The 14,221-nt window shown below is 36.7% G+C and overlaps 1 protein-coding gene across 1 annotated transcript; it reads left to right on the top strand.

Annotated features, from left to right (window-relative positions):
- The first annotated feature begins 7,557 nt into the window (after positions 1-7,557).
- Positions 7,558-8,538, top strand: LOC110204998 (olfactory receptor 11G2-like). The gene has a single exon (XM_020981339.1). It carries the CDS (start codon positions 7,558-7,560, stop codon positions 8,536-8,538), a length of 981 nt encoding a protein of 326 aa, XP_020836998.1.
- Positions 8,539-14,221: the final 5,683 nt, after the last annotated feature.

Genomic DNA, 14,221 nt, shown 5'->3' with positions numbered 1-14,221 from the left:
CAGTATCACATTATAACACACACACACACACACACACACACACACACACACACACACATGCACTAGAGTTACTCCTAGGCCCCTGAGAGAAAATTTATGAATTGTAGCTGTGTGGTTGTGGCCATGGTTGGTCCCCCTCTAGGAAAAACTCTAGACCTCCCTGTGTGAGGGAAGTAGGGTGCATGAGCTAACCCAGAGGGAAAGAAGAATGTGACATCATCTCCATGTGCTGGTGCTGCATCAGACACCACACCCATGAATAACACTGCCCTAGAAGGAGTGCAATTCCACACTCAGACTGTACATATATGAAGCAAATTTCCATTTATCACTCCAGGTTCTGCACTCCTTGTTCAAATAAAAGAGGAAGATTTCTACCAGTAGGAAAGAGTCAAGGCATAGGGAATAGCTAAAGCAAAGTGAAGAAATTAGAGAAGCAAAGGATCTATATTGGCAATATTGGAAAGTCCAGTGGGATTGAATTTTATTTTGGTTAAAAAAAAAGATGGAAAGGTAAAATAACACTGGACTAAGAGGTACCTACAAATCAAGCTATTATGTCTGACTTTCACTTATTAGTGAATAGGGAACCATAAAAGCATTTTAACAGAAAAGTGACATGAATACACCTAAGGTATGAATGAAGATGATTATTCTTAAAGTGTTATTGACCAGTTCAGAGGAGAAAGCAAGAACATGGAAACTGATTTTTTTTCAGACTCTGAAAATCATGAAGAACGTCTATTGAGGTATACAGAAGTTGTGGTTTTTATCAATGGAAGAAGTAGCCACAATGCGGAAATCACAGATCTTGGGAAGATTTTGTGTCTAAATAAAGATTCACATCTTTGCATTTCATTTAGTTTCCTGATCCACAAAAAATAAACATGAGGTAGAGTGGTAAGGGATAGTTTGGTGAAATGACAATCTCATACAGGAATATTCATCAACATTGGTAACGTTCCCAATTAAAACTCCACTAACCTTATGAACTATTAAATCCTCAGATTCTCAAATCATTAAGGGGGCTATTAACAATAAAAAGTTCCTCAGGATAAATTCCACTAATATAGAAGCTGTGATCTAGGTGGTAAAGAGCTTGGGTAAGTGTTAGATTAGATACAGTGACTCACTCAACATTTATTGCTTCCCATTGTGAGTGATACATAATGTTTGAACTACTTGATTTTCTTTTGATTTGATTTTCTTTGATTTTTCTTTGTTTGGTATCAAGTGATCATTTTTCACAACCAGGAAATTTTCTTTTAAAATCCTCACATCATCTTCATAATTAAGGGGACAAAAATTATCCCAGCACCACTAGAGATGGAAAGGGATAAGGGCACTAAACTGGTGAATAGGAAACTTGTGTCTAGTACTGCCTATATCATTAACTATCTATGTGAACTAATTTGTAATTCATTTCACTTCCATGGGCCTCAATACTTTTCAGTTATAAAATAAGGTAGTTAAACTGTATAATTTTTAATTCTAACATATCCAAAGAGGTAATTATTCTATGGGAATACTTCTCAATTATAATATTTTCCAAACTCCACCACTTCAAATGAGATATTATCAACAATTTCCTCTCCTGTAGTCATGGTGTTGTCTTCTTTGTGTGTCTATAAGAGGACTGTGAGTCTGTGGTTGATTGATCATGTTTACTGTCTTATGTTTCTCTTAACTCTTGTGTTTGTATGTCAAATTTTCTACTCGGCTCTGGGCTTTTCATCAGGAATGCTTAGAAGTCCTTTATTTCAATAAAAATCCATTTCCTCCCCTAGAGGACTATATTCAGTTTTGCTAGGTAAGTTGTTCTTAGCTGTAAACCTGTATCTTTTGACTTTTGGAATATACTACAAGCTCTTTGCTTTTTTTATTATAGTGAGTGCAAAATCCTGGGTGATTGTGACTATGGTTCTTCAGCACTTAAATCTTTATTTTTGGCTTCTTGTGGTATTTTTCTTTGACTTGGCAGTTTTGGATTTGGGCTCTAATATTCCTGAGAATTTTCATTTGGGGTTTTTGTCAAGAGGTGACTGATGGATTTTTTTCAATTTCTACTTTACCCTTTGATTCTAAAAGATGTAGGCAATTTTATTTTACGATTTCTTGAAACATAATGTCTAAGCTTTTTTTTTTGGTAATGACTTTCACGGAGTCCAATGATTTTTAAATTATCTCACCTTGATTTGTTTAATAGGTCAGGTGTTTTACTATGAGATACTCATATTTTCTTCAATTATTTCTTTTGATTTTATTTTAATATTTGTTAATGTCTCACAAAGTCATTAACTTCTACTTGATCAACTATAAATTCTAAATTAATGATTTTATTATAAAATAAAAGGAAGTTTTATAATATATAGACTTTCCTAAAATGGTGCGACTAATGCTCCCAAAGTGGGCAGAACAGGTCACAAACAATGATACCTGCCACCTCTTTATTTCTCTAAATTATGCTTATCAGGGGCTTAAGGTGATTGGCAAACTACCTAGAATAAATAAAAGGAGACAATTTAATACAATAAGTATTTATTGAGCACCTAATACATACCAGGTATAGAGGGTGGGGGGAATACAAAGATAAAAACGAAAGAGTCACTGCCTTCAAGGAGCTCACATTCTACTTTATACAACACATGGTTTTGTGGAATTCCTCAGCCGAATACAGGAGAAAGACTGAAAGCAAATTTATATGAATTTATATGCAGGCAGAGTAGTTTAGTGGCAAGATGGCTGGATTTTAAATAAAAGGGTCTCAGTTAACATCCTATTTCTACTACTAGGTTACCATGGACAAATTTTTAAATGTTGCTGGGCGTCAGTTTCTTCATGTGTAAAATGAAGGGGTTGAACATGACCTCTTTGTCCAATTTAACTCTAAATCTACGAATATAAAGAAATGCAAAATGGATGATGAAACTAGAATGATCAGTGGGTATTCCTAACATTGAAACACAGAGAAATAAAGAGCAATCATGATGCTCCACAGTATACCACTGTCAGACTCTGGCGCACAGAAAAAGGAAGTGATTGGTCCAAAGTCTCACGGGGAAATTCTTGAAAAGAGAATAATACGGATACTAATAATAATGACAATTATACTACTAATAATGACTAGCATGTGGTTTCAAAAGCAATTTTCCTATCACATTTGATGTCATAAAGTATCCCACATTCCAGGAGAGGAAACGAAATGCCTTGCTCAGGGGAACATCTTGAGGCAAGATGTGACTTCAGTCAGAGAGTCCCGGTTTCAAGTCCAGCCTGCTATGCACTATGCCATGTGCCTGCTAGCAACTGGGACTTCATAGCACTTAGAAGGACCTCAGTGACACAATAAATCAGCCCTAGCCCCAGATTCAGGAAGAACTGAGTTCACATACAGCCATGCCCACTTAATAACTACTCGTCTGCTCCTGGATAAGTCACTTAATATTTGTCTGCCTCATTTTCCTCATTTTTAAAATGGGTATAACAACACCATCTGCATTTCATGATTGTGAGTATAAAACAAGTTAATATTTGCATCATTGTCATTCAGTCACGATTCTCTGTGACCCTATGGACAATATCACTCCAATACTGTCCATGAAGTTTTCCGGGCAAAGATACTGAAGTGCTTTGCCACTTCCTTCTCCAGGGGATTAAGGCAGACAGAGGTTAAGTGCCTTGCCCAGGGTCATATAGTTAGGAAGTGTTTGAGGACAGATTTGAACTCAGGCCTTCCTGACTCCAGGCCCAGAATTCTATCCACTAGGCCACCTAGCAAACTAATGTTTGCATGGTTCTTTGCAAATATTGAAGCCATAGGTAGATGGTACATATTTTTAACATTTTACAGACATTATTGCACTTAAGCTTCATGACAATCCTCTGAGGTAGGTACTAATGTTATTATTATCGCCATTTGCCAGGTGAGGAAACGGGGTTGGAGAACCTAAGCAACTCACTCATAGTCACAAAACTAACCAATAACCATCAGAGGTGGGATTTTAACTAAAGTCATTGGTCTCATAGCTAAAATAAAAGAAAAAATAACACTTTTTTACACAATTTTAGGTGTACAAAGTGCTATATTAAAGTTATTTAATTTAAATTTAATAACACTGCAAGGTAAAGTCACCTCACATTCCCTTTTCAGAGATGAGGAAACCAAGGCAGAGAGCAATAAAGTGGCTTGCCTAGTTTCATCAAGCCCATAAGGGTCCAAGGGAGGGTCAAAAACCTAGCTCTTCCTAATTACAAGAACTGCTGCATTGCTACTGTGACACAATGCTTCTCACTTTCCATAATGATGGATCCAAACCTAGAACCCTGGAGTCCAGACAAAAAGATGACATGTGAGTGAGAGAAAAGAAGGGAAAGAAAAGATTGGGACTTCTCCTCAGCTGACCAAGCCAAACCACCTACATATTCTAAGAGCAGTAAGATGCATTTTCTACTAAGTCTAAACATATTCTGCTCTGAAAATTGCAAGAAAATCAGAGAATTTGGCTAATTAATTAGCTCCCAAGAGAAGGAAAAAATGAATATAACTAATACAGTCAAGCTTGTAGACTTTAGGAGAGAATTTTAATGTTTCCCAGGGCTATTCTGCCCTTGCCTGACTTCCATAATAAGTCTTAGTCCTACGGCACTCAATTCAGTGACCCCTGAGACAATCACTGAATCTCTTACCATCCCTCTCCCTAACTGCTGGTTGCCTAGGACATCATATGCTCTCAGGTCCCATCTGCCTCTCAATGCACACCCCAGAACATCTGCAGAGGTGCCTTCCCTACCTGGATCTGAGAATAGAGGGATATAAAACACAGAGGACCTTGAATGGGGTTATGAGGTTTGTCTCTTACCTCTACCTCTGCCTCTCTCCACTGTGTGACTGTGAATAACAATGATGAGAAATGACCCAAACTTTGGTGGATCTAAAAAGGCTTATCATTGCTATAAAGGAAAAGAAAAGGGACCACGGGAATTAGAGGGAGAGAAAGGGATAATGTAAAATGCTTAGATTTGATGGGTCTTCTTTCCCCTACACATTGTAAAGGCTCCTCCAGATAAGGTAATTGATAAATTCTTTATTGAAAAAACAGATTTAGAAAGTACATAATAAGAAAAAGTAATTAGATCTGGGGTTCTAAAGTGATGGATCCCTACCACTCACTTGGATCTACCAACTCCATGGCAGAGGAATGGGCAAACCACTCCATCAGAGGAGGCTGCCCAGATCCTCAAAAACTATCTCTGGGTAAGTAAAACTGCAAGTTATTTTGGAAATCAGTCTCTGATACGAACAGTTTTCATTGTTATTTTTCCCAATACCTTTTTTTTCTTTTTGCTTTGTTATTCGACGTCATGCTTGGTCTAACCTCTCTGGGTCCCATTTACTCACCTTTCTGAGGTAAAAATTTTTACAGCCTACCTATTCTACTTATCTGGGCCAACATTGCCCAGACATTAAAAGGAAAACCTTTTAATGGTAAAATTTAAGTGGTAAAATTTAAGAGCCCCTGAAAATCTCCCCTAAGCAAAATTATCCTGAACCAGATACTGGGTTCTGAAATTTCCTGTAGATCACTGAGTGCGCTGGGAGCACTCCTTAGAGGTGATAATTTGATGTAGTCTGAAAGAATCATCACACTGCCATGTGGTGTAGAAAAGAAGAACACTGGACTTGGAGTCAAAAGATGTGAGTTGAAATCCCAAATCTGACATTTACTTAATTATATGACATTGGACAAATTACTTTACTTATCTGAGACTCAGTTTCTCATTGGTGAAAACAGATGAATACTTTCTGCTCTGACTCCCTTCTAGAGGAGTTCTGAGGAAAATACATTATAAAAATTAACACCCAATACAAATGAGACATTTTTACATTCAATTCTTTAACAGAGATTTTCATCACTAGTTAAAATTCCAAGTATATTTCCTAATAAAGACATCAGTGATTAGTTGAAGTAGTGTCTTAAGTATCATGTTATTTATCTTAAGGATAATTATGAATAAAATAGGCCTTAATGGGCTGAGATGAGAGGAGATTCACATCTCCAAAAGTGTTTATGGGGAAATGCAAGTTTAATTCTAAGCAACATCATCATCATCATTGCATTGAGATAGGGCATTAAAGTTTGCAAAGTGCTTTACACAAAAATCACATAATCCTAATAACAATTCTGTAAAGGAAGTGCTATTATTCTTTCCATTTTACAAATGAGGAAACTGAGGCTGAGAAAGATTAAGTGATAGGATGACACAGCTCCTCAGTGTCTGAGTCAAGATTTGAACTTGGGTTTTCCTGATTCTACATCCAGTGTTCTATGTACTATGCCACCTGGATGACTAAGAAAAAATGTGAGAAGTTAGGAATGTTTGTACTGCTACTATTGGTTATGTTTTTTCAGGTGTTTCTGTCATATCATTCGTAATATTGTGAGATCCAAGGCTGTGAGTGGGTTTCATTCCTTAGACTATCTTGTACCCCCTCTCAAAGCATCAAGTACTGCACATAGCACACCTTCGATAATTACTTTTTTAATGTTATCATTAAGAATAAATTTATATATAAAGTTAACATTTATATAGAAGGTTAAAATCTTACGGACATGAATGTTTCCTCATTTGAGTCACTCTGATTTCTTATGAAACACACTGAATGAATGAATGAATGAAACATTAATTAAGTGATTACTGTAAACAAAACAGTGTGCTAAGTTCTGAGGATACAAATACAAACACATGTTTTTGCACTCCAGAGCTCACATTCTAATGGGAAGCCAACACATGCAAAAGCAGATGAATTATCTGATTCACAGAGGAGAGAATAAAGCTGAGAGACTAAATGATTTCTTCTTTCCTACATGATTAAAAATAACATGACTTTTTAAAGCACTTAAATGTTTATATAATTATAAATATATGTTTATATATATTCCCTATACATACATCTAATTTGGTTCTCACAGCTAACCAGTGAGTCAAAAACTACAGGCATCTTATCCCTATTTTACAAGTAAGGTTTAGAAAAGTTGAATGACTTAATTATGATGTGACAGAAAGAAGACTTCATGGAATGACTAGGAATATGAACTCGATATTGAAATAGGGAGAGATTATTATTATTCATAATATATAGGAATGATGTGAGCAAAGGCACAGAAATGGGACAATACAGTAGTTGTCTAACAATAGTGAGTGACTTACTTTGAGTGGAATATCTTCCACAACAGAATGTGAGATCCTTGATGTCAGAAACTGTTTGTACCTTTCTTTGTATGCCAGGTGTTCAGCACACTGCTTGACACAAAAAAGCACCCAATAAATGTTTGTTGTTGATGATTATGAAAAGGCTGGACACTAGAGCCAAATTGCAAAACTACATATTTCAGTTCTTATGTAATTAACAATTTAGAATCAGGAGAAGTTCTGTTGCTAACAGCTCTAAATTGGTATACACAAAACCACAGAATCAGAGAATTTTAGAGTAAAGATTATCTTTAGAGATTCCTTAAATTGGAGAAAGATGAGAAATAGGAAATAAAGCAGCCTATCATGGTCCCTTCTGTCCTCTCCACAGGTCTAGCAGTCTTGAACATATCAGAAGGAAACAGAGTGACTGAATTCATCCTCCTAAGCTTCCCATGCCCCAGAGAGATGCAGATCCTCCTCTTTGCAGTCTTCTCTCTGACCTATGTCCTGACCCTGATGGGGAATGGGTCCATCATCTGGGCAGTGAGGTTGGATCAGCGGCTCCACACCCCCATGTACATCCTGCTAGCCAACTTCTCCTTCTTGGAAATCTGCTACACTAACACCACAGTTCCTAACATGTTGGCCAACTTCCTCTCTGAGTCCAAGACCATCTCCTTCACTGCCTGCTTTCTCCAATTCTACTTCTTCTTTTCCACAGGTATCACTGAGCCATTCTTTCTATCTCTCATGGCTTTTGATAGATACCTGGCCATTTGTCAACCTCTGCACTACCCCACAATCATGACTGGACACTTCTGTATCAAGCTAGTCCTCTTATGCTGGGTGACAGGCTTTCTCTGCTTTCCAATCCCCATCTATTTTATGTCTCAATTGCCCTTCTGTGGCCCAAATGTCATTGATCACTTTATCTGTGATCCAGGACCCCTCATGGCTTTGACATGCATCCATGCACCAGGAATTGAGTTTTCTTTTTCTATTATACCCTCTCTTGCCATTTTCCTCACTTTCCCTTTCATTCTTGGATCCTATACCCTGGTGTTCAGAGCTGTATTAAGAGTCCCTTCAGCATCTGGCAGGAAGAAGGCTTTCTCCACTTGTGGGTCCCACCTGACTGTGGTCTCTCTGTTCTTTGGAAGTGTCTTGGTCATGTATATCACCCCAACATCAGGACATATAACTACAACACAAAAGATTATCACCTTGTTTTATTCAGTGTTTACCCCACTTGTGAATCCCCTAATCTACAGCCTTAGGAACAAAGAGATGAAGAATGCCCTAAGAAAAGTACAGATGAGCATGAAAATTCTTCCAAATAAATGAGATATTTGGAGGCTTAAACTGCCTTCTTCTCTTGCCCCTAATCACTCCATTGTTAGATGCAGCCTACATCCTGACCCATACCCCCAAGGCATCATCCATTTCCTGAAATTATTCTCTTCCTCATCATGGAAAGGTGAAACCAGACTTTGGCTCCCAATCAGATTCACAAACTTGTATTCTGACTGCTGGCCCTTGACTTGACATATATACCTGAGATGAAGAAAGCAAGATGAAGAGAAGCTAAATGATATTCCAATGGCAGTTCAATAGGAAGAATGCTGGATGTGAACACAAACACGTGGGTTTGAATCCTGACTTTAACATTTCCTGTGAAAACTTGGGAAATTCACCTCTCTGTCTCTCAGTTTCTTTATTTGTAAATTGAAGGACTTATAAAAAAAATCATGTGGTCTGAGATTTAGATGTGAAAAAGACTTCAGAGGTCATGTCCAAAAACCTCATTTTATAGATGATGAAACTGAGACCCACAGAGACAAAGTGATTTGCCAAGGTGGTACAGGTAGAATACATGGTACAGACATGAGTTGAACTGAGGCCGTCTGACTCCAAGACCAGAGCTTTTTCTACAAAGCATGCTGCCTCTAAATTATCTTCCAAATCTAAATTTATCATCCTTTGACCTTTATCTACTCCATGGCAGCTAAGTGACAGACACAGTGGTTAGAGCACTGGCCCTGGAGTCAAGAGGACCTGAGTTCAAATACAGCCTTAGTTACTAAACATGTGCCTCTGGGCAAGTCACTTAATCCCAATTGCTTAAAAAAAAAAAGACTTTACCTTCTTTCACTTTAGAAACATACCTATATCTAAGATTGAGATTTGTCTTCCTGAATTCTCCACTGTGTACCTCCTCTGATTATCTGGTAACCTCATGCTCCTTCACACTAATCTCAAGGACTTGTATTCCTTTGCTCCTAATAAAGACATGCCCCAATGATCATGATGTACTCCTTAATTCTATGACAATTTAACAGTATTTGAAATTTTGTTAAAGAATGCTATTAATTCGCTCTTTTTTTCTTCTGTTTTGTTTTCTTTCCTCTTTCTTGTTTTCCTTCTATTGGTTCTAATTCTTCCTTACAATATGACTAATGTGAAAATATGTTTAAAAAGAATGTATATGTATACCCTATGTCAGATTGCATGCTGTCTTGGGGAGGGAGGCACAGAGGGAGGGGGAGAGAAATTTAAAACTCAAAAGCTTATGGAAATGATTGTTGATAAATCAAAATCAATTAATTAATAAAAAAGCAGTTAGTTCTACTGGAACAATTTTTATGCCAATGCAATATGGTAACAGTCAGCAGACCAAAAGAAATGATTCCTCACTAGGACTCAAAGGTAAATTCAGATTATTGCCAACCACCTAGTTTTGATTTCTGATGATTGGTAACTGTAGAGTTGTATTAGAGTACAGGATAATAGGACATAAGACTGTAAATAGGAAAGCCCAATAATCTGTTGCAATCTTAATCTACATTACAAAGGTATCCAGTGTCCGGGACTATGAAGGTCATAAACCCACTATATTCTGCGCTGATCATACTCCATCTGGAGTATGAAGCTCAGATCTGGGTTCCACACTTTAGAAATACTAATAATATGCTAGAGAACATCCCTAAGAAAGGGTTTTATAAGAATAAATTGAAAAACTGAAGAAATTAATACCAGGTTTGGGGGGTGACAAGGAGATAAAAGCAATGCTTGGGAAAACATAGGAGAAAATCCTAACTTTCCTTGAGTTCTTGAAGCATGATGATGTAATAATGAGAGATTAGATTTGTTCTACATGCTTCCAGAGGGCAGAACTACAAGCAATAAATGAACAGTGCAAAAAGGCAGTTTAGACTCAGTAATAGGAAAAAAATCCTTAATGATTAAAATTTCCCAAATTAAAATATGCTATTTAAGGAAATAGAGGGTTTGATCTTATTAGAGTTCTTCAAGAAGAAGTTAAATAAACCCTTGTCAGGAACATGTCACTAGAGATCTTCCAAATCAAACAGCACCTTATTTGCTTCAGTTGGGTCTCACTGTTCAGCCAGTTCTGAATTGACCTAATTGTGCCATCATCAAACCAAATTTATCCATCTTCTGAAAAATAGCATGACAGTTTGCTAAATGTTTTGCTAAAAGCACCATTCCTATAAGGTACCAATTCAATAAGTCTTTTAGAAAGGGAAGTGATTTAGTCTAGAATTATCTGTCTTTGATAAGAAAGAGTTGGCATTATTTTGTTGATAAACATTGTACTTATTTCATTAACATTTCAATTTAATTAATGTTGTATAATAAATAATTTAATTGGGTAATAATAATTTAATGAATATTATAATTGTTGTAATGAATAAATCTCCTTTTTATTAAATAATAGCAGCTCAGAGAGGTTGTGTGACTTGACTGAGGTCACATAGAAGGTTATACGCTCTTTAGTGTCAGAACTAAAAATGTTAATAATTTTTGTGTAATTTTGATGTTTAAAACTTATTTTAGGTTTCATTACAGGTAAATAAATGCTTTTTCAAATGATACATGAAAGACACATGTGTGTGTATATATGTGTGTGAGTATGACTGGCTGCCTATTGTTCCATTTCTCTATTTTTTCCCTACATCAGATAGCTTTGATGATAACCACTTTGCAATGTTTTAAAGTATTGGAGAACAAGATCATCTTCACATGCTTTCTTATAGTTTTGCCTTTTCATTTCTCTTCCATATAGATTTCATTACAATTCTAACCAGTTTGTTTCATCTATTTTACCTTGGTAACTTTCATATTCATCCTTTCCTCTGCATTCACACAATCACTAGCTTCATTAACTTTTTCAAGTCAAATCAATAAATATTTATTACTCATCTTCCATGTGCCATGCCCTTTGCTAGCCACCTCCAGAGAGGGAGGTAATAGAATCAGAGTGCAAACTGAAGCACATTTTCTTTTCTTTCTTTCTTTTACGTTTTTCTTATCTTTTTTTCAGACATGGCTAATGCAGGGATTTGTTTTTGCATGACTACATACAATTGTAATAAGTTTTGTTTTTCTTACCTTCTCAGTGGTGGGAATGGATGGAGGGAACATAATTTTTGTCAAGAATTTGTTATTCATGTTTCCATTTCTAAAAGTTATTTGTATCCTTTGGTGATTTATACATTAAAGACCAGAGCTTACATTTTTAAACTTTTAACTGTTTCTTCTGTGTTTTAGTTGTCGAGGCCTTTATCACTTAGCCATAAATATTTTCTAAATATTGTATTTTGTTATCTGTATTTTATCTTCTTTATTTTTGTTTTAACATAATCAAGCATATCTACTGTTGCCTTAATTATCTATACCCTCTGTTTAGTAGAAAAACTCCCCTGGACAATGGAGGTAAACATGACATTTTCCTACCTTCTTTAAGGGTAGAGATTGTCTCATTTTTGTATTTGTATCCCCAATGTACACAACATGTGCTTAATAAATGCTGTTGACTGAGTTATAGGGTTTTTATTCATATTTAAATCTACCATCTAGGTGGAATTCAGAGAAGTATTATATACAAAATAAAAGTATAAATATATTTCTTGTCAAATTGCTACCTTCTTTCAAAAGAACACCTACTAAAAAATAAAATCTTCCTTCAGTTTAATTTCCCACTGATCTTATCAAACACTAAGCTTTTGCATGTTATTTGATTAGATGTCTAACATCTCTATTCTATCATTTTTCTATTGTTTGCCCACCAAACAAGTTTGATGATAATCACCTCCTACAGAAAACTTTCCTAATCCCCCTTGTTAGTGCTCTATCCTTCTTCAAATAATCATGTATATATTTGTCTTCTGTGCAACTAAAATATAAGTTCCTTGAGATCTGAGACTAACTTTTCTTTTATTTTTATACATTCAGTACCTAAAACATTGAATTACACATAGTAGGTCCCTAGTAAATGCTTGTTGGATTGAATTGGATGCCTGAGAGAGAGGGAGAAAACATGGGATCTCTGATCTAATACAAGCAGCAAAGTTTTGACTAGGGACCAAATCTTAATTATTTGGATAATTCACTGTAAAAATGGCTTCAATATCCTATCATGGACTATATATATATATATGTATGTATGTATAGTCATTGATATCTTTAAAAGACATTGAAAGAGAGGATTCTGGGAAGATGGCAGAGTAGGTCAGAAAATTCCAAGCTCTCCAGATTTCCCCCACAAACAAGACAAAACAATACCTCAGGGAGAACACAAAGAGGTAAAAATAAATAAGAATTGAGGCAGAACGTAGTCCTCTCAAGACAACTGGAGGAGAATGGAAGAAAAATCCTAGAGCTGAGGTTTGGTCAATGGGGAGTTAGGCATCTGGGCAGGGGAAAATTAAGGGAACCTCCACCAATAAGGGATGGCAAGCCCAGCTGTGCTGCTGAGACACAGCCCTGGGCGAGAAAGAACCAGCACATGCCGGGTGAGTGCAAAAGGAATGAGGCTAAGATGCTGCTGGCTGTGGACACTTACAAGAGGGCAGAGTTCTTGGTTTGGGGTCCAAGCCAGAGGGGAGAACTGAAGGAGGACCTGAGGCCAGAGGCACTATCCCCCAAACCCTAGGTAGAGGTGATCATATCAAATTGCTATAGCTAAAGGAAAAAAAATGAGCAGGCAAAGTAGAAAGAACCCAAACATAGAAAATTACTATAAGAATAGAGAAGACAAGGGCTCATCTTCAGAGTATACTGAAGCAAAAAAAAAAAAGCCTCTCCTACCACAAAGAGTAATGTTAAATGGTCACCTATCCAAAAAGAATTTATAGAAGAACTTTAAAAAGACTTCAAAAATCAAATGGGAGAAAATGATGGGGGAAAAATTTTTTTAAAAGAACTATCCAAGAAAAACAGGAATCAGGAATCAAATAGGAGCTTTATTTCAGAGTGAGGAAAACAGGTTTGCAAACTAAAGTTCTCCTGAGAAGGAGGGTTTGTGGCTTGTGGCAGGGGTAGGGCTTTGAAGTCTGAAAACCACAAAAAAAACCAATACAATCATTCTTAAGTCTGGAGTAAACAGCTGCCATGGCAAGCCAATGTGTGCAGGCATTTAGGGGGCAATACAAGCATTCTTGGGTCCTGTAGGAACAATCCCTAAGTTAGCAGAAGTGTTGAGCATTGTGATCAATTCTTTAGAGCCTTGTGATCATTCAGTGGGATACAGAACCAGAGCTAGCTTGGTGGGAACAGGAGTGCAGGAGCTGGTTCAGTTCACTTAGCAGTTGTAAGCACAGAAATTGTTCAGAGTGTCAGGAGGTCTGATTGATCGCTCTCTGTTGCACCATATTGGCAGTAGCTCTCAGGCCAGAATCTCCTGGGAAATAGGAGAGTTCCAATAAATTTTAAAAGTTATTGATTAATACGAAAATCATAAATCAGTGAACAAAGGAACACATTTTGCCAGAAGGTGAGCGCAAAGGATTATTGTTATGCTGAGATTGAGGCACAGCTTGCTTGTGCTAAGGTCTTAGCTCTGGAAAGTAGGATGTTTCCTAATATCCTGACACTGCATACTAATTCAACCATTCTGTAGAGTAATTTGAAACTATGCCCAAAGGGCTATTAAACCATGCATACTCTTTGACTAAGCAATACCACTATTAGGTCTGTATCCCAAAGAGATAAAAAACAAAAAGGA

This window comes from Phascolarctos cinereus, unplaced genomic scaffold, assembly GCF_003287225.1.
Source record: "Phascolarctos cinereus isolate Bilbo 61053 unplaced genomic scaffold, phaCin_HiC Scaffold_3;HRSCAF=262, whole genome shotgun sequence".
Classification (NCBI taxonomy): domain Eukaryota; kingdom Metazoa; phylum Chordata; class Mammalia; order Diprotodontia; family Phascolarctidae; genus Phascolarctos; species Phascolarctos cinereus.
This window is presented reverse-complemented; position numbering and strand designations above follow the sequence as displayed.

Bases quoted from the DNA above. Each gene is read 5' to 3' on its own strand.
- LOC110204998 (XM_020981339.1), top strand. From the start codon at position 7,558: ATGGTCCCTTCTGTCCTCTCCACAGGTCTAGCAGTCTTGAACATATCA.